The sequence below is a fragment of the Pogoniulus pusillus genome, chromosome 18 (assembly GCF_015220805.1).
Source record: "Pogoniulus pusillus isolate bPogPus1 chromosome 18, bPogPus1.pri, whole genome shotgun sequence".
In the NCBI taxonomy this organism is placed as follows: domain Eukaryota; kingdom Metazoa; phylum Chordata; class Aves; order Piciformes; family Lybiidae; genus Pogoniulus; species Pogoniulus pusillus.
The window spans coordinates 20,222,863-20,250,002 of NC_087281.1; the positions used below are offsets into that span (position 1 = coordinate 20,222,863).

At 42.0% G+C, this 27,140-nt stretch overlaps 1 protein-coding gene across 2 annotated transcripts in view; it reads left to right on the plus strand.

Moving 5' to 3' along the window:
- Positions 1-27,140, plus strand: part of KIF26B (kinesin family member 26B) — a 261,494-nt gene that overhangs the window by 151,654 nt on the left and 82,700 nt on the right. For both annotated transcript variants that reach the window (XM_064158678.1, XM_064158680.1), the window contains exon 5: positions 15,437-15,620. In XM_064158678.1, the coding sequence (XP_064014748.1) occupies positions 15,437-15,620 (184 nt within the window). The remainder of the gene's footprint in view (positions 1-15,436; positions 15,621-27,140) is intronic.

Here is a 27,140-nt window from a genome sequence, read left to right on the forward strand (position 1 = left end):
CCTGAGGTTCTTGCAGTTGCAGGAAGACAGTGCAGTGCTGCTCAGTGTCTCTGCTGCTAGGAGGCCTACTCACTCTGACATTGCCTCTTGTGCAAATATTTATACCCAGGCCAACTGAGTTTAAAATGCATTAACATTTGAATTTTATGCAGGTGCAAACAAAGAGTTTGCAGTGTAATGAAAAATCGAGCTGCACGTGCTTGGACTTGAATGGCATATCATGAACCTTAAGCAGGCTCCATCATTATTTGAATGAGACATGCAACAGTGGTTTTAAAATCTCAGGAGAGTTGTTGCAAACATGCTTAAATTGAACTGTAGTTAGAGAAATGAAATTGAAAGTCATGTTATGGCAACAGCTAGGAAAATATTAATGGGCTGGGACAAAGGTAGAAGAAAGATGGTAGCACACAAAAAGAGAGAGGGGACACAAGGAATCTCTCCTCAGCACACTTCTGGCTGCACTTTGGTTTCATGCCACAGTTAACTGACACCTCTCCTGCTTCCTTCTCTTTGTTGTGCCAACCTAACTCTGCGGCTCTGTGTTGTAAATTGTATCACTGCTAGGCTACAAAAGCAGCTCTTCAGGGATGTGCCTGTTTTCCTGACATGGGAAGCTGTGATCAGCAGGACAGCAGAGGTAAAGGTAGTTCATCTTGGCTGTTGGCCGTGACTGAAGTAACTGAAGTTGCCTTTTCCACCAGCCATTCCAACAGCCCAGATTTACATGCATATAAGAGAAATATATGCTACAGCTATTAATGTTTATGTGTACTTTGTTCTGTAAATTATATTTAGCTAATTTCATTGCAGAACACACAATTACATTCTGTGCACGTGTGTATAGGAAAACAGGGTCCATTTGAAAGACTTAATCTCTCTGCAAGGGAATTCCTGAGTTACAGGTTAAATGAGATCCCAGCAGGTGTTTGCATGTCTCTCTGTCTCTCCCAGTTACACACATGCTGCACATCTTGCTCTTTCACAGCCATGCTCATACATTGGATACCACAGAAGAGAGAAATGGATGCAGTTTCTTTCAAAAAGCTGCAGGAAGAAGTTTGTAATCTGCTATTCAAACCCTCAAATGTATTGCCAGACCAGGTGCTGTGTGGGGTGGGAAGCCACATGAAATTCACTCAGGGTGCCTTCTGAGATGAAGTCTGTTTGGCACTGGTAGCATGTGCCCAGGGAATTGTGACTTATATTCTTTCAAACTTTACACCCTTCCTGTGTAATCCTGAGGATCTTCCTGGCTGTCTTTCTTCACCTCTATTTCCATGGGGGAAGCTGCAGCTGTAATCAGGAGCATTGGAGTCAAATGTTTTGTTATTGGACATGAAGAAATGTTTCTTTAATTTTATTGTCTAGCCGTAATGTAGTAGTGATAATAATGGAATTGTTATCTTGGCTCACTGGAGAGGTTCCCAAAGGCTGGATGCTGGCTAACGTGATACCCATCCACAAGAAGGGTCAAAAAGAGGAGCCAGAAAACTACAGACCTGTCAGCCTGACCTCAGTGCCAGGCAAGGTGATGGAACAGGTCATCTTGAGTGCCATCACAAAGCACCTACAGGATAGCCAAGGGATCAGGCCCAGCCAGCATGGGTTTAGGAAGGGCAGGTCCTGCCTGACCAACCTGATTCCCTTTTATGATCAGGTTACCCACCTGGTGAATGTGGGGCAGGCTGTGGATGTAGTCTACCTGGACTTCAGCAAAGCCTTTGACACTGCCTGCCACAACAAGCTCCTGGCAAAGCTGGCAGCTCATGGCTTGGACAGATTCACTCTGTGCTAGGTCAAGAACTGGCTGGATGGCTGAGTCCAGAGAGTGGTGGTGAATGGTGCCACATCCAGTTGGCAGCTGTCACTAGTGGTGTTCCCCAAGGATCAGTGCTGGGCTCAGTCCTGTTCAACATCTTTACTGTTGATCTGGATGAGGGGATTGAGTCCAGCATCAGCAAGTTTGCAGATGACACCAAGCTAGGAGCAGGTGTGGAGATGTTGGAAGGTAGGAGAGCCCTGCAGAGGGACCTAGACAGGCTGGATGGGTGGGCAGAGGCCAATGAGATGAGATTGAACAAGGCCAAGTGCAGGGTTCTGCACTTTGGCCACAACAACCCCAAGCAGCACTACAGGCTGGGGCCAGAGTGGCTGGCCAGGAAGAAAGAGATCTGTGGCCAGGTGGGGGTTGGTCTCTTCTCCCAGGCAACCAGCAAGAGGACAAGGGGACACAGTCTCAAGTTGTGCCAGGGGAGGTCTAGGCTGGATGTTAGGAGGAAGTTTTTGGCAGAGAGTGATTGGCAATGGAATGGGCTGCCCAGGGAGGTGGTGGAGTCACCATCCCTGGAGATGTTGAAGCAAAGCCTGGATGAGGCACTTAGTGCCATGGTCTAGTTGCCTGGATAGGACTAGGTGCTAGGTTGGACTGGATGATCTTGGAGGTCTCTTCCAACCTGGTTGATTCTATGGAATGGAAAGCAATTCAATACGATTATAGACATTCAGATGGTGAATTGGAGGAATCTTATTACCTTCTTTGCTTCTTTTATAACTTCCAGTATACCTGTTTTGAAAGTATAATCGAAACATGTATGTTTCCTTGGTTCATAGAATCATATTTATACATTATGAAAAGTTTCTATCATTGATATTCAGATTTTTTTTTTGTGATAGGAAAGCTTAACATTACATGTGAAAAATGTGCCTAAATGGATCCTTTTCTTCTTGTATCAGCATACTAAAACCTAAATGGAAAAAAGCCCACCAACCAAAATAAACCAGAATAAGCATTACATTAACCTTTAGCAATACTCACTTATTTTAATTTCCTACATTTAGTTGTATTTGTATTAGCTGACCTTTCCTTTCCTCTGTTTTCTCCTATTTTAACAGTGATTTGTGGATTAGAAGGCTTTTAGTTTTGTATCTGATTAGGATAAAGGCTGGGGCAAATTCCAAGCTCTCCATAAACCAGCTGCTATGGAGTCAGACAGATGTATGTGGAGCCACAGAAACTCAGATTTCCTTAAGATTTGCCCCAAGTTTGCTATGCACAGTGAAATCTTAGTGTCTAATTCTATTTTTTTTTTTACTTGAGGCTTGCAAAATTTCTCTGTGGTGTTTAATTTCTGGATACAAATTACTTCTAATCTATACACCTGAGCAGCCTTAGGAGAAGCCGCCAGTGGTTGGTTGGGATAAAGCTCCAGAACCTGGGTTGTGTCCAAATAATTCTTCCTTAAATTCTCACCAAGTTAGTAAGTAAAGCTGTGCAAACAATTGTGGGTTTTTTTTTGGGTTTTTTTTTTTTTTTTTAATCTGGTATTGGAAATTAAAGCAACAAAATTCTGGTTGTATTTAAACACAACATTCTTTTCATTCTGATATAGATGATTTTGTTTCTCTTGACATGTGTGCTAGACCTTTGTATATGTGGTGTTGAGGCACTGAAACGTTTCACTGGTCTTTTAGAAATTCTAGTGCATCCCTTCATCTTAAACGTTGTGACAAAAGCTAGGGGACAAATTGTAAGCTCTAGCCTGGAAAGCTAAGAAACAGAGGAGCACATAATGCCCTGTGTTAGTCTGTTCTAATAGGGAGAAATGGTCTAGGGATCATGTTAGCTTTCTACCCTGGAAGCTTTAGACAGTACTGAATCACTTGATCATAGAATTGTAGAATCAACCAGGTTGAAAGAGACCTCCAAGATCATCAAGTCCAACCTAGCACCCAGCCCTATCCAGTCATCTAGACCATGGCACTAAGTGCCTCAGCCAGGCTTGAACACCTCCAGGGACAGTGACTCCAGCACCTCCCTGGGCAGCCCATTCCAGTGCCAATCACTCTCTCTGGTAACAACTTCCTCCTAACATCCAGCCTAGACCTCCCCTGGCACAACTTGAGACTGTGTCCCCTTCTTCTATTGCTGGTTGCCTGGGAGAAGAGACCAACCCTCACCTGGCTACAACCTCCCTTCAGGTAGTTGTCGACAGCAATGAGGTCCCCCCTGAGCCTCCTCTTCTGCAGGCTAAACACTCCCAGCTCCCTCAGCCTCTCCTCATAGAGTTTTCCCCTTACCTTTGGAATGATTTAGATATTACATAGGTTTAATCTCCATGACACTTTCTTCTTCTAATTCAGCTTGTAAGGACTTATGTAACTGACATTATTACAAACTAATTCAATCTAACAGTCTTCAAATGGCCACACATACTTCTTTATACTTCCTTTGCTTGTGGCGATGTGGCAGACGGTGTTCAAACATATAGAAGAACTGTGCTTGCTTCCTGTTATATAAGATGACTCCTTAAAACAGGCTACTGAGAATCTTTTTTCAGTGGTGGCTTTGTTTTCTGCTCCACAACCAGCACTGTTCACATAAAGGATGGTATGACTGCCCTTCTGCTGTAATCTTATATAATCTTGGTGGAAAAGAACATGAAAATAAGCTTTGTTTTTGTCATTCCACTTTTTCCCATAGCATCAGATACAGGAGAGGAGATGACACAGTCACATTCCCTATATTCATACTCCCTTAATTAGCAAATGTGTTGTTCTTGAAGTTCTTGTAGTAGTGTTTATCTTCAGCAGTGGCAGCTCAGCCTCTCCATGCTTATGAGATATTTTTATTCTCAGCCAGGTGTTTAGAGGCTGATGCAGCTCATTCGTGCTTGAAAACATATCTCCATCTGACTCGGTAAATAATGCTAGTGTAATCATGTCTTCCCACCTACCACACACTGCAGCAACCCCAGTTTGTCTGATTCTCTACCAACCAGCTTTCCTGAGAGGTTTTTAAGAGTCATACTGACAAACTCCATTCACAGCCTGGTTGTTTTCTGTTCTAACATTAGGCCTTTCTGTAGTGTCCTAGACAATGAGTATTTTCTGCTTCCTTCAGCAGCAATTCAGGGCATACATCACGGTGTAGAACCTAGTCCACTGACAGGAATCCCTTTAATAATACAAAAAAATTCAGTATCTGATACTTGTCCATCCCTTTAAGGTGCCATCAGTATCAGTAGGAGATAAAGGCATGCAGCACACACCACAAGAGCTGATGCCTGTGTATATTGAGAAGCAAGTTTGTCCTCAGTGAGCCTCAGAGCGTGATCTTATCTCCTGAGATTCATTGAAACTGCCCCTAACACTATTGATTTGTAGTTAGTGTGATTAGTGAGTTTCCATGCAGTGTTAGAGATATGCAGTACAGGCATGCAAAAAGGTCCCACAGATATCACTGTTCCACAGAGAGAGTGATTTGCCATTGGAATGGGCTGCCCAGGGAGGTGGTGGAGTCACTGTCCCTGGGGGTGTTCAGGAAAAGCCTGGCTGAGGCACTTAGTGCCATGGTCTGGTTGACTGTCTAGGGCTGGGTGCTAGGTTGGACTGGACGATCTTGAAGGTCTCTTCCAACCTGCTTGATTCTATGATTCTTCAGTTTAGCCATTAGCCTAACTGTCTGAGAGGTGCTCTCAGAACCAAATAGAAAATGGCATTTCACTGAAATTTGTACAGGTGGTGTACAAAAACAGATGCAGATTAAAGGCTTTGCATCTCTTGGAAATGCTACTTGTTGGTGTTTGTGCCACGTCTGTGTAAATCACTTCTTTCTGGCAGTACACATTATGCAGTGCATTTAATTTAATTGTGGGGTTGGGTGTTTTTTCATTTCACTTTTCTGTAAATAGAAAACTAAGAACAAAAAGTTTGTTTTAAAAATGACTGTCATTACCAAGAGTAATAGGGTTTTGCAGTTTAATATTTTTTTGGTAGTAATTCATTCTCCAATATGATTAAAGTAGATTAAATATTAAGGTCAGGTCTCCAAGGACATGGGGTTTGAGCTAGCAGAATGCTGAGCATTCCTGCAAGAGGCTGGGTGTGTGGAACTGCCCTTGAAAACTGGAGGGCATGAGGACATTTAGGGTTATGAAGAATTGCTTCCCGAATCTTCAGGAGGCAGAGACAGAAAGTCTCGTAACAAAACACTGAATATGGCTCTGGGGAATGTTCTTGTCAATTTTTTTCCCCCAGCAAGACATGTGGATTTAGTTAGAATTAAACTACTTCATCAGCTTCTGATGCTTTAGCTTATGATCTCACAGAATCACAGGATGTTAGTGGGTGAAAGCGACCTAGAAAGATCATCTAGCCCAACCCTCATACCACAGTAGGTCACATAGGAATGCCTTAAGGGGAGGCCTCATTGCTGGCTACAACTTCAGGTAGTTGTAGACCGCAATGAGGTCCCCCCTGAGCCTCCTCTTCTCCAGGCTAAGCACCCCCAGCTCCCTCAGCCTCTCCTCATAGGGTTTGTGTTCCAGGCCCCTCACCAGCTTTGTCACCCTTCTCCGGACACGTTCCAGCACCTCAACATCTCTCTTGAATTGAGGGGCCCAGAACTGGACACAGTACTCAAGGTGTGGCCTGATTAGTGTTGAGTACAGGGGCAGAATAACCTCCCTCATCCTACTGGCCACACTGTTCCTGATGCAGGCCAGGATGCCATTGGCTCTCTTGGCCACCTGGGCACACTGCTGGCTCATCTTCAGCTACTATCTACCAGTACCCCCAGGTCCCTTTCTTCCTGGCTGCTCTCCAGCCACTCTGGCCCCAGCCTGTAACACTGCTTGGGGTTGTTGTAGCCAAAGTGCAGTACCCTGCACTTGGCCTTGTTCAATCTCATCCCATTGGCTTCTGCCCACCCATCCAGCCTGGCCAGTCTGCTGAGGAGATAGAGAGTAAATTACAATTTGCCACTGTTCATTAATTTCCTTGTACTTCAGCATATCTTCCTGAAGGGGAGATCATAAACAGTCTCTCTTTTGTTTGTCAGTTTCACTTATAAGTTGTCGAGGCTGGAGTGGTTTTAGCATGTGTGCAGTCTGTTAAGAGCAGAACCTTGCTGTTGGACCTTGGCATGTTATATACATAGTAATTGTGATAATCTCCAGGAGTCAAAAAAAACCCCCAGCTTATCTCAAAGAATTATAACTACCTCATGATGGTGACTTAAGTAAATACAAGACAAGACTAACAGGAGTTCTTAGAGGAAATATTTTTTATGATGGCAGGAGATTGCTTGTCAGAGCTGGGCTTAAGTGCATGGAATTTCAGTGCATTCGTGTTGTCAGGATAGTTTACCATTTGGTATGCTGGGGTTATTTTAAATGCACTGGACTCCAAAATATTGATGAGGCAAAAAAACTCTGTAAAGCTTACATGCCTTCTGGCCTTTTTGTGGGCCTCTTTAATTGTTCTGCCAACCACAAAGTTAAACAGTGACAAAACTGACTGTGAATCTGTGTGCTGGCTGCTTTTCCCTCTGGTGTTAAGAGAGTTTTCTGCTAAATGGGACAGAGATGAAGTAAAATAGCTTTCCACACAGTGTGTGGCCAGGGTTTAGCATCCCAGGTAATAGAATAACTACAATTGCATAAGCTCCATAAATCTCAGAGTTAAAGAAATTGCTTTATGTGATTTTATGGACTGTTATTAAATGGCCAGCAGTGTGCAGGCCTCTCATTGCAAAGCTTCTGTTAGTCACATTTTTGAGTTGTCATAGTTGTCATTACTTCTTGCCTGGGGCCAACTAACCAAGAGTTCTGTCCCATGATTTGAGGGTTGTTAGATTATTTCAGACATGAGGAAAATCTGTTTGCCAGCCACCCTGATGATACATTTAGAAGACAGCCTAACTGAACATCTATGGTCCTAATATTTTCCAGCTAACACTTGAATACTGACAGATATGTGTGTTTCTACACAGTAACAGTACAGATTTAAACCAGTGCACATCTCCTTGTTATAGAGTGGCAATGCCAATGCCTTACAGCCTAAATCTTTAGTATGTACAGGCAATACTTATCACTTAAAGCCAGAGATGGACAGAGCTTGTTTCTTCTCTTTCCTTGAAAGATACTAGGGCTCTTGCCCACAGCTCAGTGCAACTGAAATTAAGGCTGCTCTGGTCTGTGCTTGTCAGGCTCCTGCCTGTGCAGTTTTCTCATGGGACTTGAACATGCATTGCAAAGTAACTGTGGCAGTAATTGGCACGTGCTTACATTTGAATTAATTTCAGTTATAGCAAATGTATTTGGTTTTCTACCCATATGAAGCTTCAGCTAAACATCTGATTTTATTTTATCCAAGTATAGTGGTTCATCTTGCAGTGACACATACCCTGCTCATCCTCTGAGCTTCCCAAGAACAGGATAATGCTGTGAGCACTGTCAGGCTAACACTTTTTAATAAAGGATTTTCTAGAGAGAAAAATAAACTAGATTAATAATTAAAACCTCTACCTACTCTTTAAAAAGAGTAGTGATTTGTCTTCAGTGTTTGACTGCTGAGCACAGAAAGGAAGCAAGCAGAAATGATCTTTCTATAGGTAAAGATAGATTGAGCTATTGAGTCAAGATGTAATTTCCTTGAGTACTATTTGAAGGGCCAAAGGTATGGTTTCATGTAGAAATTCCAAATGTAATAGTTGATTTGATCTGTTGCCTGTTGCTCAACATAATCTCTGTGCATGAGAGTGTGCTAGTTTGAAGCTAGCTAGAACGTTTTGGTGAGAACTAGATTACAGGCTGTGAAAGGAAAACAAGGCTGATGTCTACTTCGCTCATAGGCTTGCTGAGAGGTATAGGAACAAGAAATCATAGATAAACACTTCCACTTGGGCTGCTGGCTGAGCTGCATCTTACTCTCTGACCTCACCCTCCGTTTTGAACTAATCCACTTTGCTTTCTAACCCCCTGGCCAAACCTCCATTCTTCCCTGGGACTGGGGTAAGGCTGAGAGGCGTAGAGGGAAGGTGAAGGGGTGGTTGAGAGCCCCTCCTGGGGACTCAGGTTTCTGAGAGGGCTGTTGTGTTTCTGTATTACCTTTTACCTTGTATATATCTGTATATACTGTAAATATCTGCTTGCATATAGTGCTAGCTGTAAATATAAGCTGCATTCATATTTCCAGAGCCAGCCGAGTCTTGTCTGGGTGATTTCCAAAGTGTGGGGGGGCAGGGAACACCCAAACCATCACATCCTTATTTTGGTGCCCAACATGGCGAGCTAGTTTATGATCCTATTGCCAAAGACATCTGTCACTGAGCTGAGTTTTTTCAGGAACTTCTAGTCAGGTAAAAAGGTCTTTGCTGGGGTACAATAATAGCTGGCGAGGAGAATCCTGTGTATCAAACAGTAATGATGCGAGAAGTGGTTTGTTAGGTATGTTGTCATACCCTCTAAAATGGGAAATCTCACCCAAATAACAACTGTGTGGAATATACTCATGTGGGACTCTGAGGTTGTCATTAAGCTACTGGTCCTCAAGCATATTAATTCTGTAATTTTGGTGCAATGAAGGAGAAGCACAGCACAGGAGAAGCTCTGTTGCTAGTGAATTTGCACAACCTTTACTTGATACAAAAGAAAAGCCTGAGCTGTTAATTTTAACATGATTACCTGTGTGTGGCAATCCTCAAATTTTATAAAACCTGTCCTGGATAAAGTTTGAAATGCTATTATGACTCTGGCAGAATTAAATGTTCAAATTAATGACTTTTCTGGAGAGTTACAGCATTAAGCTCCAGAGAGAGCACAGTCACTAAGGCACTGTGGCCAAAACCTCTACATTAGCCACCCAAGAAGTGAAAGATTGCAGCCTGGGACAGCTTTATTATTGCTATGAAATTGAATACATGCATAAAAGTAAAGAGAACAATAAGGGCCAAGTGTTTACTGGGCATTAGAGAGATGTTTATTATACCTTCTACAGCATAAGCAGAAAGCTCAAATTATCTCCAGATTTTAAAGGCATTGTAAAATAATTAAACATGAATACTAAGAATCTTACTGGAACTACAAATCCAGGAAATGGTCCTCTATGGATTCTTATTTCATTCTTTACATGTCTTACTAGGCTGCAACACCACAGGCCTGGGTCTGGCCACACAGAATTAAAGTGGAGTGAAGTTGTCCTGATTCTCGTAAGTCCTGTTGGAAAGCAGGGAATGTGGGCTGGGAGGCCACATGGTAACCCCACATTCCCTGCTTTACAAGAAGACAAATTGGTTGCTCTGTCATTGTGCTTCCCTCTGGGTGAGCAAAACTGTTCTGTGTAAAGGTACTAGGAAAAAACCTTTGGAGGTCATTCTTACTCTGGCATGGAGTATGCTTCTCAGGCGGCGTTCCTAGTTTGTAGCAGATGGTAGAGAGGCAACCTGGCCCCTTGCAGCAGAGCATGGCAGTTAGCTGGTAGGTTAAGTACTCTGTAAAGCACCTCTGTTCTTTGCTTTAGAAGATGCAAAGAAAGGCAAGGTGCAAAGGGTGCCATGACTCCTGGCCGCATTACTGCCCTCCAGATAGAAAGGTGAGATTTTGTGTGAAATCCCATTTAGTACAACATACCTCAGATTTTAAGGTTGGAGAAGTGCTTGCCATAGTAATTCAGACATATTAGCAGTGTCAAAGAAGTATGGTTTAGAGCAGCCTTTGGTGTGATCCATTTCAGGAGATTAAAGCAATAGCAGCCAAGTCAAAATAAGTGTGAGGAAAGAATCAAGGAGGGGAAAGGAACTATGCAGGCAGCAGGTCCAAATATGGGGCACTCCATTGGTGATAATACTCAGGTCATCTTGGCTGTAATGTGACCTTAGTGAGCCTGCATCACCTATGCAGGTGATTAGGAGAAACAGAACCACTTTTGCTGATGATTCAGAGAAGCTAGATTAGATCCCTATAAAGAGAAAATGTGAGTATCATTGGTACCCTGTACTCAGTTTGTATAAGCAGCAGGTAAGCAACATAGTGCAGTAACTAAAGATCCCAGAGAAGAAATGGGACCCTGCCTAACCTGTCCTTTCTCATAGGAAGAAAAACCCTGCATGGTTGTAATTTTGATGTATCCTATTGTTTTTTACCTTAGAGCTTTATGAGGACCTGTGTGATATGATGACTCATTCTATATAAGCATACTATCCAACCCATAAAATTTACAGCCAACTCATATTTGCAAATATTTGACTTGGACATAATCAAAACTATGGCAGGCTTCCAGTATACTTTTGTCTGCTGTTCCATCAGTTAACTAAAATATTATGGAGATTGCAGTTTACTTAGCATGTGACAGTCAAGAATATCTTCTTTATGTGTAGAAAGAATTGTGACTGAGATTTGGAAAAAGAAAATAACAGAAAGCAAAACATCTTTGATAGTTTTTGGGTTCTGAGCATGAGGATTGGTAAGTGTCTTCCACATTTAGGTGCCCAATCTAAGAGTATAGAATATGAATGTCTCACCTTGAGTAAGCAAATGTAGATGTGTTTTGTAACTAGTGATGTATCATAGACTCGAGCAGGCTGGAAGAGACCTCCAAGATCATCCAGTCCAACCTAGCACCCAGCCTGAGCCAGTCAACTAGACATGGCACTAAGTGCCTCATCCAGGCTTTTCTTCAACACCTCCAGGGACGGTGCCTCCACCACCTCCCTGGGCAGCCCATTCCAATGCCAGTCACTCTCTCTGGCAAGAAGCATGACAGCCAGTGTTACTTATCAGTGGTGACCTTTGCTGACATAAATGTGAATAATATTTGAACTATTCACTTAAATGCCTGGTCTTTGGAATCTAATGAATGTGCTGATCTTACAGACCTCTTATAGACCTAAGCCAAATAGTTTTAATTTTGCCTTGGTGGAAAAGTAATGTCTTCTATCAAGCTAAGAAGGTGTCCCTTGAATTTTGCCAGCAGTGTCTGTTTTCTTAGTTAATTGAGGAAGCATATATGCTTTGAGTTGGCATATTGGCACAGACAGCCTGGCTAAAAATTCATGACTTCATATGAATTCATGCCAAATGAGGTCCCAGTCCACAGTGAGCTGCAGGCACACAAGCAGTATGCATTGCAGGATGGCTTTAATGATGTTAATTTTAAGTGCTGTATTACTGTGTTACACTGTTTGTGGTTTGGTGCTTGGGTTTTTTCTTTGTTTGAGGGTTTTGTTTGTTTGTTTGCTATTTCTTAGCAACAAGTGGATAGATAGATTTGTCCTCAGTTTCTGAAGTTGCTTTTTGTGAGCAGTGAAAGTTAGAGACTATTAATTTTCCAGCTATTCCTTCCATGTGTTTTCTTATGTATGTTGTATTGACTTCTCTAAGCAGGATACTTACAGTTTTCCATAATGTCATTTATTTTGTCTCAACTGTTGCTACAAATTCATTCTTGTGTTATTCATACATGGAATGAATATTTTTATAGCAGAGATATTTGCTTGACCCTTGCCAGTGCCTTTGTTCATAGAATCAAGCAGGTTGGAAGAGACCTCCAAGATCAGCCAGTCCAACCTAGCACCCAGCCCTAGCCAGTCCAATAGACCATGGCACTAAGTGCCTCATCCAGGCTTTTCTTGAACACCTCCGGGGACGGTGCCTCCACCACCTCCCTGGGCAGCCCATTCCAATGCCAATCACTCTCTCTGTGAAGAACTTCCTCCTAACATCCAGCCTATACCTCCCCCGGCACAACTTGAGACTGTGTCCCCTTATTCTCTTGTAGGTCCCATAGATTTTTTAAAGGAAAAGAAAAATAAATCACTGTTTCTGTAGAGGTGGGAAGTGAAAGCATTCTCACAGCCAAAGATAGACCTTCTTAAACTTGTAATTTAAAACCTGAAAAGCAGAGAATGTTCTTTCAATAAATTACCACAGTCTTTGCTATGGATCAGGTGGACATTCACAGGATCACAGGATGTTAGGAGTTGGAAGGGACCTCCATAGATCATCGAGCCCAACCTCCCTGACAGCAAGACCATATAATGTAGCACCAGTTGCACAGGAATGCATCCAGATGGGTCTTGAAAGTGTCCAGAGAAAGAGACTCCACAACCTCTCTGGGGAATTTGTTCCAGCACTCTGTGACCCTTACAGTAAAGAAGTTCCTGTGCTGCAGTTTATGCCTATTACCTCTTGTCCTGTCACAGGGTGCAACTAAGAAGAGTCTGTCCCCTCCTGCTTGACCCCCAGCCCTCAAGTATTTATAGACTTTGATTAGATCCCCTCTAAGTCTTCTCTTCACCAGCCCAAAAAGCTCCAGGTCACTCAGGCTCATAGGGCGCGTGGTCCTACCTCTTGATCATCTTCCTAGCCCTCCATTGGACTGTTACTCCTGAACTGGGGAGCCCAAAACTGAATGCAATATTCCAAGCACTCCCAGGTCCTTCTCCACAGGGCTGCTTTCTAGCAGATCACCTCCATATTCCAAGCACTTGCCCTTTCCTGCCTGCAACCCGTCTGTTTTATTTGGTCTGAACATTAATCAGCTTTCTAATGCCCCTCCTTCAATTTCAGATCTTGATCTTGTGATTATTTCCTCTGCCACAAATCTTGTAAGATTCCAGAAAGTCTCTAGATGCTTGTTCATGTAGGGACTTTCATGAAAGGAATGATCCCCATTAATGCAAAGGATGAATCCAAAGTATATTAGCTAAACTGCATTGAATCTGCATTCTTTTAGATGACAATTCAGTAAAATGACATTGAAGACTGCTCTGTTGTGTATCCACACACTCATCTAATACAATTAGAATTAGACAGCTCAAAAATTCGGTTTGCATCAAGTTCCTTGTTTGTCTCTGTGGACACAATCTACACCGCAGCCATAGCGTGCCCCTGGGAAAGCAGTTTGCGTGCCCTGGAGCCTGCTGCGCATCCCTGCATAGTTCGTAGCTGATGTCACTTGGCTCAAGAGGGATGTAATGTAACTTGGAGTATGATCAGCTTATTGTCAATAGATAAGGTCATACTGCCATCATTGCCATTATGGTTACTACAGTAGCATGCATAGTGTCAAGTAGAAATTAGAGTCATATTAGCCTAGATGTTAAACAAAACCAAATTAGCTGGCTCCTGTACAGACTGCTGCTGGCTTGGCTGGGCAGGCCATGAGCCACAGAAACTTCAGGACTCACCACGTGGCCTGGTGCTTTGTCTGAGAAGTCTGGCGGCCCAGAGAGTCCGCATGGGAGAGCCAAGCCTCTGACCTGCCTTGAAAAGTAAGATGTGAAAATCCTGACCTGGATCAGGAACAGTGTGGCCAGGAGGACAAGGGAGGTTATTCTTCCCCTGTACTCAGCACTGGTCAGGCCACACCTTGAGTGCTGTGTCCAGTTCTGGGCTCCTCAATTCAAGAGAGATGTTGAGGTGCTGGAAGGTGTCCAGAGAAGGGCAACAAAGCTGATGAAAAGCCTGGAACACAAACACTGTGAGGAGAGGCTGAGGGAGCTGGGGGTGCTTAGCCTGGAGAAGAGGAGGCTCAGGGGAGACCTCATTGCTGTCTACAACTACCTGAAGGGAGGCTGTAGCCAGGTGGGGGTTGGTCTCTTCTCCCAGGCAACCAGCAACAGAACAAGGGGTCACAGTCTCAAGTTGTGCTGGGGGAAGTCTAGGTTGGGTGTTAGGAGGAAGTTGTTGCCAGAGAGAGTGATTTGCCTTTGGAATGGGCTGCCCAGGGAGGTGGTGGAGTCACCGTCCCTGGAGGTGTTCAAGCAAAGCCTGGCTGAGGCACTTAGTGCCATGGTCTGGTTGACTGGCTAGGGCTGGGTGCTAGGTTGGACTGTGCACTGCAGAACACAAATGTTGGAGGAAACCAACTGCAACAAAGACCGAACCTTGAATTCTCTCACAATAAAGCATTTTGCCAGACAATGTTTCTGTTTCAGAAAAGCTTACCTTTTTAGTAAACATCTACACAAATCTCAGCATTTTTTATCTGTGAGTGCTACAGTGTTAAAAACAGTTTTCATCTTTTTTTCCTGGCTTAGTGGTTAATGCAGGTGTATTTGATATGATTGTTGTCTCCAAACAATATTGCCACAGCAATATTTTCTTTTAGCCACTATTTGTTCAGTTTTTATCCTGGTTTATGTTTCAAGAGGTGCTAAACATTTAAAGCAGCTTGTACAAGGCTACACCTCCACACCTTCACCTGAGCATTTCATACTAATGGTAGCTATTTACATCCAAACATTGCACAAGTATTCATTTCAAAATCAAAGGCTTATGAGTGAGAAACAAATCTGGGTGAACTGTTTGGTGACTGAACTTAATATTAGAATAGAAATTGCTGTATAGCTCATTGAGTTAACTAAAGGCTTAGGAGCTTTCAAGCTGAATTGTTTCTACCGAGAAGACAGTGACTGAGGTTTGATTGTGACCCTGCTTAATGCAGGCTGTGTAAATTTGGAGCAACTTTGTGAAGTCAGTAGCATTACACTATTAACAGTGAGTGAAGGAAAACTATTAGATAACTATTGTGATCAATCAGGTCAAAACTGAGATCCTACATAAATAGTAATCTGATGAATACCTTTATCCTTGACTGCTTTTATTGATGGCTTTGGCATTGTTTTAGCTTACTCTTCTCATTTTTCCCTCAGAGCTGCTCAGAAATTGAATCTGTCTTCCAAAAAGAAGAAGCACAGGCCTTCTGCATCATCTGTTCCTGAATCTACTCCTTTCTCTACCAGCTTCAGCAATATTCTTCAGACTTCCCCACCCCCTGCACCACCATGTTTGTTGAGAGCAGTCAGCAAAGTGAAAGACACTCCTGGTTTGGGCAAGGTAGGCCTTTCAAGTATCACTAAAACACTTCTTTTCTTTGGGAGGAAATTTTATCCTCACAAAGAAACATTAAGGGAATTGGAAGACCATGTCCTTTTGCTGTTGGCTATATTGCAGTTGGTTCCTAAACACAGGTACAGAGGCCTAATGATGGAAGTAGCTTAGTGCAAGTGAGCTTCAGATGAAAATGATATTTTCTTGAATGCAGCCAGACCTGACTGTGGCATAGTAGTGCATTTCAAAGGCCAGCTACAATAAACACGCTTGCACTGGGACCACAGTGTTATTTAGACAGCAGTGATTTTCATTCTGCTCTGTGACTGAACTGCATAGCAGTTGCTTGCTTTGGGATTATGTCTATTCCTAATGCCATTGATGTCTCAACTGGTGTCTTGAATGGACACACTGATTCTGACTCATGTTTCCTAGCTTTCTTCCAGTACAGTCATGACAAGGCTGGGCCGAGTACCTAAGCAAAAAAAACACCAAACACCTGGATAATGGTGAATTTCTGCTTTTTGCATCACGTTATTTCTTCTCATTCTTCATAATCTTACCCTCTTAAAAGGCTGTTTAGGTGCATTCTTGTAATGGAAAATGGTTGAAGCAATGGAGGAGGTGGCTCTCTTGTTTACTGTTGCTTTGTTGTTTGTTTGAGTGGCCCTTTCTTTTTCCCTGCCACAAATGGAAAGCCTGGCATATTTGGGAATACATATTTGGGAATACATGTGTGCAGTTGCTGAGGACAGCAGTTTGCTTTAATCAAGGTAGTTTCTTATGCAAGCATCTGTGTTTGTGGATTTTCCATGTTAATTGATTGCTAAGCACTGACAATAAATTCAGTGGAAGATCTTTGGCTTTAGAAGAGAAATTGTAATGTGTGATCTAGGAGCCCTAAGGCATAGGGTGGGCTTATGAATTTTAGTTGCTGGTATGGGGTACTCTCTTATGTTATGCAGTTCCAGGTTGTTAGTTTGGGTGTTGGGTTTTTGGTGGTGTTTGGGGTTTTTATGTTGTTGTTGGTTATTTCCTCCTTCCACCCCCTCCCCCCAAAGAAGAGAGTTAATAGTGTTATGGATGTTTTAATGCCTTTACATTGGGCTTCTTTCCTTTCCTCTGGCCTGGAAAGTGGAAAGAAATATTCAAATCTGTCATGATCCTATAAAACTCAGTAGTGAAGTCTGGGAGCCTGTGCACAGATGCTAAGTGTTCACTGACTTGGTGTCATTTGGAAAGCTGTCAGTTTGCCAGGGTAGGTGGATGGACAAGATGGTGCAGGATAGGAAATAAGGTACTTGAAAGCTTAGACTTTGAGGTTAAATGTAATTTCCCAGTGTGATGGTTTGAGTGTTCCCTGCCCCCCAACACTTTGGAAATCACCCAGACTAGACACAGAAAAATTAGAAAGATTTTGTCTGTCCCAAAAGTGCCTCAACCAAAACAGCAGAGAATTTTCAGACACTTTCAGCTGTGTCATTGCTTTGACTTTTTGTGCATGTCAGTGGGAGCTGATATTGACTTTCCTGATCCCAACTGAAGGTTCCCACCATAAAGACCAGCTGGTGAGTATATTGTTCAGTAAAGAACCCATTTGTGTGGGGAGAAGAATCATTCTCCTTGCCTCTTTGGAAGCAAGAGGTGGTAAGGCAGAATACCACTGACAATTAATGGACAGACTCTTATGCCTTTGGCCTACAAAAGGTAGTGGTAGTATTGTTGAGAGCCAAAAGATGGTCTTGTGTCATACCTTCCCACTTAGGATATTGATCACATACTGTACTATTTATCCTTTTGATCCAAGCAGTCAGAATACAGACTTTTTCCAAGTAGGAAACAGCATTTTGAAGGGAATTGATCAGGTGTGTTTAGTACAACTCAGTTTCTTTACAAAGAAATAAAAAGTCTTGAACTCTGACAGAGAAAGGCATCCCAAGGCAATTTTCCTCCTTACTCCATCAGGTCCTTTCAGGTAGTATTTCAGTGTCTCATGTCTTTCTGGGTTTGAGGGCTTTTCATTGTCCTACAGTACCAATGTTCAAGTTTTTCCTCTCCCTGATGTTCTTTCTGTCCCTGATTCACTGCTTGTGCTGTTCCTTGTTTGTATGTGTCCCTGCCAAAAGTAACAGGGTACAAAACCCTGCTTACCCAAGAGGTTTGAGTTTCTGAGTAGATTCAGGACTGTGTTTTCGGGATGTATGCCATAATTTTGGGTTCACAAACTAGTATTTCAGCTGTCCATTACCTTAAAATAGTTACTTTTTGCTAATGGCAACAGTTATTGCACTGGCCTCGACATTCTTTAAGCTACAATAGTACAGCATGTGTGTGTTAAGAATAAGTGTTCTATTAACTGTAGCTTACATGAATCATGATTTGAACAGTCTTTGTCAAGAGATGCTTTCAGTAGCAGTTTCAACTCTTTGTATCAGTGCAGTAGAAAATAGAGATATTTGTAGGCGATTTGCAGAACTAATGTGAAGGGCCAAAATTGATGCACATCTTCATCAAGTCCAAAATGTTCTACTCCACCTACCAGAATTTGCATTTTGACTAGCTGCCTGGTAGATGTAAGGAGTTTTTGGCAGCACTGTGGAATACATTAAGCATGTGTTTATGAAAAACAGTGTTAAGGTCAGCAAAAACCCCAAGCACAACTTGCAAACCATGTTCTGTGCCTCTCTGCCATCTATCTTGAAGGGTTTTCAAAGGAGAAGTTCTCTTTTTGTAAAGCATAGGTGCGTTCTCCTTTATCACTTGGGTGTATGGAGGGGGGAGGGGGAAGTTAATGGTTAGATGACAAATGCAATTTTAAACCCTTTATCACAGGAAACAATTTCTAAGGTGAAAGCTGGTTTTGCCCAAAGTTACCATGGTTACTGAAATGGGAAAAGAAAACCCCAACCAGAACCCAACAAACAACAGGAACATCCCTTAAGGCATTTAAAGGAGACATATCTTTGTTGTCAACATGATTGTTGTACAAATTAAATAGTTTCATGTGGAATGAAATAGAGGTAGCCTTTTGCCCTCCAGACAGAGTTGCTCAGATCTGGGATTTTCCTCACCAAATGTACTGTTTGTACCTAGTAGCGGCTTCATACCCTTTAGCTGGATTCCTGCTAGATCAGCTTTTCTGGGAGGAGTTTTAATGCCTCAAGGTGTGTTGGGAATAGTAATATTAAAGATAGTGATTCTATAGAAATGTCTGAATATTATACACTGGAACATAAGCCATGGACAGGTGAGAGTGCACGAGCTCAGAAGTGCTGAGTTGAGATAAAGTGGAAGGTTGGAATGACCTTAGAGAATGATGTAACAAATATAAACAAATGTAAGGCTGGAGCCTGTGGTTTTCACCTATCTCTGCTGACTTAGATTGCTCAGACACTTGTTGAGAGAATATGATGAATGTCTATGATAATTAGTATGTATTTTCTAACCCAAGTACATGTAACCAATTACAGTTTGATACAATTTGTAGCCTTCTGATGAAAGGTATAGAAACATGTTTGGAATGCAATAAACAGATTGGATTGGCTTGCACCAAGCATCTCCCCATCTATTCTGATGCCTATGACATTCAGCCCGTGGCAAAGGTGCTTTAAGAAAAAGGTGAAATCATAGAATCAAGCAGGTTGGAAGAAGTCAAGAAGACCTCCAAGATCATTCAGTCCAACCTAGCTCCCAGCCCTAGCCACTCAACTAGACCATGGCACTAAGTGCCTCAGCCAGGCTTTTCTTCAACACCTCCAGGGATGGTGCCTCCACCACCTCCCTGGGCAGCCCATTCCAATGCCAATCACTCTCTCTGCCAACAACTTCCTCCTAACATCCAGCCTAGACTTCCCCCAGCACAACTTGAGACTGTGTCCCCTTGTTCTGTTGCTGGTTGCCTGGGAGAAGAGACCAACCCCCACCTGGCTACCCTTCAGGTAGTTGTAGACAGCAGTGAGGTCCCCCCTGAGCCTCCTCTTCTCCAGGCTAAACAATCCCAGCTCCCTCAGCCTCTCCTCATAGGGTTTGTGTTCCAGGAAGAATTGCTATAAACAAGAACCCTTTATCCCACTCAATCATATTTTCTATGCACACTTTGTCTTTTTCTAAGGTAAAGCTTATCTTGGATGTGGAATTACCAACCCAAGCATATTAGGCCTCTGACATTGTGTTTTGGCTGGCTGTAAGGTTTGAAGAAAGACTTCTTTTAAAGAAATTACTAGATGTATCTAGAATATAAAACATCATTGGTTTTAACACTTTGATTTCCTCCAAGTTTTTCCTGGACTACTGTATTTTTATTTCCTTTGCCTTTCAATTTAGGCATTACTGCTGCTTGATATTTTGGGGCGTTACCATAGTTCTAGTTAATCACTTCAATTTCAGTAGTACTTTTTGAAGTGTCCCATTCTTCCCTGCCCTTTCCACCAGCACCTCTCAACCCATTAAGATAATTTTAAATGCATGAAAAGTAGGTTAATATAAATCAAGAAAGTCAAGATGAAAGAAACTGGAAATTATCAGGGTGTTTCTCAGACAACGCTGAGGAAGTCATTTCAATTCTGAATTGTTTGCTAAACCTGGATCATGGTAACTTGTCTGAGATCTTATGCAAATTGCAGGCAGTGTACTTTTAGCACTCAGCTATAGGCCTTCTTAATTTTTTTTTGTTGTCTTTAAATCTCCCTAAGTCCCTTCTAGGTGTTTGCTTTTGTCTTTGACTCCTCTCAGCGTGTGCTCAAGAGCAGTGCTCAGTGGTGCAGGTGGGATTGGTGACGCTGCAGGAGACTCTGTTGTAGCACAGGCTAATCTTTTGGCTGAGCTTCTTGATTCAGCTGCAAGGTTATTCCACTTCCCATTATTCTGAAGGTCTGAACTTTACCTCATTTCTCTGATACAACATTGGCTTAAAACAGGCAGTCGGACCAGCTCAGCTGAGGAAGAGCCCGGCTTGAAGTGTATTTTCATACCGAGAGTACAATTAGATCTATCTCTTCCATTCACCATCTCCCTCTTTTGTTCCTTCTTCTTTACAAATCAAACACATTTTGGGGAATATCTCTCTGTGCTTTTATGAGAAGCCTTTTATCCCCATGGTCCAGGTCATTATTTCCCTCTCTTTTTGCTCTACTCTTAATAGTGGTGCCACCATTATTGCACTACATCAGGCTGCAATTCATCTTGCTAACTTAAGTGAACTGATCACTATCCTTCTAATCTAGGCCAGTTGTGTGAATTCCTCTTATGGAGGAAAGAGAGAAATGCTGCCTATATTAGAATGGGCTGAGTTGCCTAACAGATGTTCCTTTTTCAGTTGATTAGGGGCAAGCTAGACACCTGGCTTAGATATCTGTGTTTTGTCTGGCTCAAGTAAGGTAAAATGAATCTCTCCTCGAGTAGGAGCAGAGTTTCTTCTTGTGTTCTGCTCTGAATCTTTAATAGAAGAACACTACTGGAAGATATAGTAACAAAATTGTGCTAGTTTGAAGCTAGCTAGATTATTTTGGTGAGAAGAGTTAGACTATAGGCTGTGAAAGGGAAACAATGATGATGTCTACTTCACTTATAGGCTTGCTGAGATGTATAAGAACAAGAACACAAATAGGGAAGTAGCTCTCTGTCTCTTGGGGCTGCATGACCATCTCTCTCTAACCTGCCTGACTAATCCATCTGTTTACTAACCCTCCAAACTACCTTGAGTGTAAGGCAAAGTCTGGGGTAAGGTAGAGGAGTGGGGAGAAGGTGGAAGGGTGGTTGAGAGCCCCTCTTGGGGACTCGGGTTTCTGGGAGGGCTGGGTGCTAGGTTGGGCTGGATGATCTTGGAGGTCTCTTCCAACCTGGTTGATTCTATGATTTTATAGCTTAGGGTTTGGAAACATTTCATTAATGGATCTGGATTTATGACACCAAAATACCATTTCATTTTCCAAATGTAAATAGGCTTCCTCTTCTCTATTGGTGCTAAAGTGATTAACAGTTAAAAGATCTTTAACTAGGTAGTGAAATATTGAAAGCAAGATATGAAAAGCAGTATTTCAGTGTTCCCATTTTACTTTATGAAAGAATCTTTCTATATAATAAATGGAAAAGCAAAGTTTGAAATCATTGACCTGTTTGATCTTCAGAATTCAGGAGGTAGACTAATGCATTTTTAAGGCATGTGGCCCTAAAAATCTCTCCTGATGCACTCAGAAATGAGAAACAGTGGGTGTGCAGTGGGTGGATGGATAGATATGTGTGTAATTCACACTGTACATACAGTGTGCACATTTGTATCTAGAAACATATGCATGTGTCTAAATGTCTTCATTTCCTTCTCCCCAGCAGTAAGGTGGCAATATATAAGAAAAAAAATATATATATGGAGTTTCTGGATAGGTAAACTAAAGAAAAACTTGTGAGGCTAACTAAATATGGACTTGCTTTCATTTATAAACTAGGAAATTATTTTTTTGAAGAGCAAACTCAATATTTCCTTGTGACATTCCCAGTAACCTCCAATGGTTTTTAATCAAGAGTAATATCTTAGATGTTTATCTCATTTCTCCTATATGTTGCATGATTTTTTCTCTCCTGTAATTTGATTGAAAGTGCTCATACAAATAGCAGTGTTTTACATTAAATTATCTAGGTACCTGTGAGACTTCATTTCTGTAGGCTCTTGTTGCTCTCATCCATATTAATTGCTCCTGGGTTTTTCTGCAGAACTGCTCAATTTACAGTGTTGGTACTGAAGGGGAGATGCTTAGTCAGAAAAAAGATATGGTGTCAAAATGTGGTGTGTATTCAAATGTGAGAAGAAAAGCTTTACAACAACCTTTGTAGCATTACATACTCCACTACAGAAACCTAGATATGGAGAACTTCAAAAGCATGCATCCTTTCTTCCCTGCTCCCTTTTCTCACAGAAAAGATGACTTATGTATTTCAAACTGAATATTGTGAACATAATTATCTTGGCTTTCATGTCTTGCCCTGCTTCTTTCCACTGTTTAGGATTGCTGGAGGTTTATCCAAATAGAAATATTGATTTGAAATGGAAATCTGTCCTTGACTAGCTCAGCTGAGCACACGAGCCTGGATTCTGGAAGCAGTGTGGATAGAAAATCTGCCCTCTTTTGCTCACCTGCTTTAAACCTTAATACCTTAAGCATTGCATTTTTGTCAGCTGTGAGGAGCAATGCTAAGGTACATGTGAACACAAAATCTGACAGAGGGAGTAGGGATGTGTATTTGCTGGCCACACAGAAGGCAGCATATACCTTGATTGATGGCAGGATATTCAGATGTGATAAATGCAATGAGGCCCAGGCTGCTTTTGGGAAGTGAAATAGCAATGCAGAGGAGAAAAAAGGAATTCCCCCAGGGCCTTGTACTCCATGAGCAGTGGGAATCATGAATCTCCTCAGATAGGAGGGAGTTATTCATCATAACGACTATTATGCTATGTAAGCCATGGCTGAAACAGAACACCACCAAGCTATTTCCTATCTTATCAGGGTGTATTAATAATGCAGTAGTAATAATAGAAGCACAAATTAAAAATAACTGGAAAGGCAGATAAGTAGAGTTCTTGAGATTAAGAGGATTGGGAATTACTTCCAACAGTTAATTGCAGAGCAGCACATAGGGGGAAATTTGCCTTTGCTGTTTTGCCTTTATTATTTTCTTCCTCTTTCTCTTATCTCTGTGAGCATTATTTGTATAGCTTTTACATAGACACTAATAGGCACAATATTTCCTCAAGATTTCAGGCTGATCTTTATCTCCAAAGAAATGAAATATCTTTTAGTGATCCATCTAATTCAACAGGGACTAATAAAGCTGAATAAGAAGAGTGTTCTGATTATTAGCCTTCCTTAACATAAACCTCTTACCATTTTCTCCTCCCACTCCCAGCCCACAATATAAAGGCATTACAAGTGTCAGATATTCAGGCTTCAGAATGAATTTGTGCATCCTGTTCCCTGGAGGTTTGTAAGCTCCTTCCAGATTGCAGTTGCATGCAATCCCCAGTGTCCTGAGTGTCTTGAGGTGTAATAGCTGGGCTGGGCAAAGATAAACATGAGTCTCTGATTCTCTGGCATGGCATGATTATTCTTCCCCCAGTACTTTCTTGCACAACCCGTGCCTGTCAGTCACTGACCTGGCAGGGTTGTACCTGATTTGGGGGCTCTGCATGGTTCCTTTCAAAACAGAATTAAAATAATGACTCAGAACTACTCTTTGGTCTCCTACTGGGTACCAAAATGGGCCTCACTTGGGGCATGAGGCTGCTGTCACTTTGATTTCAGGTCCTATTTGCTAAGCAATTTTCAGGACACTCACATTCTGCTCTCAGTGCAGTAGGTATTGAAGCTAGTGCAATATGCAGCCATTTCACATAGTTCCATCCAAGCAGCACTGGCCCACCGAGAGATAAGGCTGTCAAGGGAGCCCATTTGATTGAATGCACAATACACCAATGAAGCAGAAGCCTAGCAAAGAGCTGCAACTCAGCTATTGCTCCACCATTTTTCCCTGGGAAGCAACATAATTTGTGAAACTAGCAACATGGGAGCCCAGTATCAAAGACTGTAAATCATATGTCACCTTGCTTTTAACATGGTTTTAGCAGTCAATAAAGCTTTTCCAGGTAATATTTACTGTGATTAGTGAATACTTCATCACAGTTTGTTGCCACAGGAACATTCTCCATGATTTGTCAGATTAAAAGCGTGGAGAAAGCTGTTGTGTAAATAATGGTTTATTCAGGAACAAGACAAAAAGAAAGCCATTTGGAGGGGAGGACATGAGACAGAGCTTGGTGAGGGGGCAAGGACAAAAGAATGTATTATCTGCACACTGACCTGGAACTTTCTGTGCATGCCATTAATACTGTAAAGCCTTCAGTGCAGTTTGGTGGTTGCTTCTGTAGCAGAATGGTACACTCTTGGCTGGTCACTTCTCGTCATTCAGGTTGTACCTCCACTATTGTCAATGGTGTTGATTAAAATTATTAAAGCCTCAGGGGTGAAAATAGCAGAAAATGCTCAAGGAGAAGTAGTGAAAAGTAGATGAATTAGACCACAGAAGAAGTGAGCACTCTGTTCACCTGTGCTTACTCTTGACAGATGCAGTGTGTAGAATATACTCATCTTGTGAATGACTGAAACACTCTGAGCACATGAATTCATGTGGATGGTGAAACTGTCAAGTGTTCATAGGCCTTTTTACAGAACCTGCCAACAAACTGAGTATCTGTGATACTCGTATCCACGATGCTCATTATGCATGGTAATAGCTCCCATCAAGCTATTAAGGCTCTCAATCCAGATCTAGATCCTCTTCCTTTTGTTTTCTCCCCAGCAATTACTCACAAATGTTTTCTGCCTACCTATCCATGCCTCTGATGTGCATTTTATTGTCCCTAACTGCTACTGATGTCAGCTTTGCTGTTGTACTTCCATTACTTACGATGCTTTTCTTACCATCAGTGCACCTTCAAGTGGCCTCTCTCCTGAACCTGTGGTCCTTCTACCTGTGCCTCCTCTGGAGTGAGCACTGCATCCTAAATGTCAACATTCCTTCCCATTCATGAAGGCCTTTTGTTTGTTTTCTGTGGTGTGATGAACCAGTAGATAGTGTGGAGGTTTGTTGCATCTAAAGAAAGGCAAAGGGGGAAAAGGAAAGACATGCAATTACTGAAAATTAAAGTGTAAAAATTGAAGCTGCTCTTCTCATGTGTCTGGGTCTCTCTTCACTAAATTCTCAGGCAACAATCACAAAACGATTAACAAGACACTCCACAGTGTAAAAATGCTTTTGCTTATCCTTATCCCCTTCCTCATTAAGAAGCCATTTTTTCTGTGTTTTACTGATCTTAAAGATAAGACAGATAAGGAAAGAAGGGAACCTTCCTTTCATTTTAGACTAAAATACTCTGGGTATGACTTCTAGCTCCATCTAGAGAAGCCTTTGTCATCATGGTTCAGATCTGGTCTCTTTGAAGAATTTCTTTTGAGTAGATGTTAGAAATGTCATAGAAGAATGAATGAAGGAAAATAAAAGTGAGCTGGAATTTCTTAGACCTGGCCTGGTTCAGGAATTAGCCTTTGCAGAATGTACATGAGGTAGTAGATAAATCACTATTGCAGATGAAGCAATAATATTTATACTCTTGTGTAAATTGTTTTATCAGTTGTGCTTATCTGACCTTTTTACTTGTGCATCTATAAGGATATCACTTGCAATTTATGAGTTTTCTTTCCTTTCAGTTACCAAGGAGTACAAGCAGAAGAGACAAGACTGAAAAGCTTAAGTGATAAAAGAAAGTTGACAGTATAGTTTAGTGTAGAACAGATACAAAATACAGTGCAGAGATTAAAGCAGTTTATTGTCATTATGAAGAGTTCCTTGGAGATAATTCTTACTTTAAACCTGTAAGGGTTTATTTTCTCTTTAAAATAATTGTGGGTAATAGAGCCAGTGAAGTGCAGGGGCGATACAGATTAAGCAAAGGAGGACTCAGAGGAGTAGTATTAAAAGTGTTAATGGAAGTGCATGAGGTGCTGTCCTCATCTTCTTTCTTTTGTTGTTGTTTTCAGCAACTCCAGCTCTTTTTCTACCCCCCTCCTTATGTCAGAGAGGTTACAAGGATACTTCTGGTGTATTTGAATTGATTCTGCTTTAAGCCAGTGAACACTGTTCTCAAAGGGCATTAATAACTCCATGCTTCTAACAAAGAGAATTAATTTCCAACTGAGAAATGAGGTGCTTCTGAGGACTAGCCTTTTGGAATAGCGTCTACACTCAGAAAGGCTGGTTGTCCAAATGACAGGCATGCATAGTTGACTTTCCTCTTTATGCAGCCTTGGTTGAGACACAATGAGCATGCTGCTGGCCTTTGCAGTGGATAATTTTGTTAGAACAACATCCTGTGGGAAAGGCCTTCATAGAACAAGGATGACAAGCGTGGCAAATTGCTTACAAACCTCAGACCTAAAGGCTTTTCTTTCTGAAAGCTGCCAGCCCTCAGTACTGCATTGCTGCAGAGCTGTCATTCAGAAGCTGTTTCTGCTGCTGTAATAAGTGTCTCTACTTTTGTATATTCCTTGCTTGCTTTCTCAGAAGGTTTGTTGTCATAGGGCCAACAGGTTTGGTAAACTCAAGCAGTTTCAGGCATACAAGCTCAAGGCATTAGGGCTTGTTATTATGCAGCTGGCAGAGCATGACAGGGTCCAACATTAGAGAGCACGTGTGCAATGGCAGAGCACCTTGTATTTACCTGCTCATCTCTTTTATCAATTTAGCCCAAGACTAATGGCTCTTTGGCCACAAAGATTACCCAACCAGAATGGCAGTTTCCCAAACATCCATATTAAGTGAGCTAGGGCTTGCTTTTACTCATTTAGGGAAGACACAAACTAGTGCATGAACACATGTGGAAACCTGTTTACGAGAGAGAAGAGACTCGATGGCACCAGGCCTTTGTTTTCCTTTCCTGCTTTGCTTCTCCCAACAGCAGAAGGGAAGAGGAACAGGGGA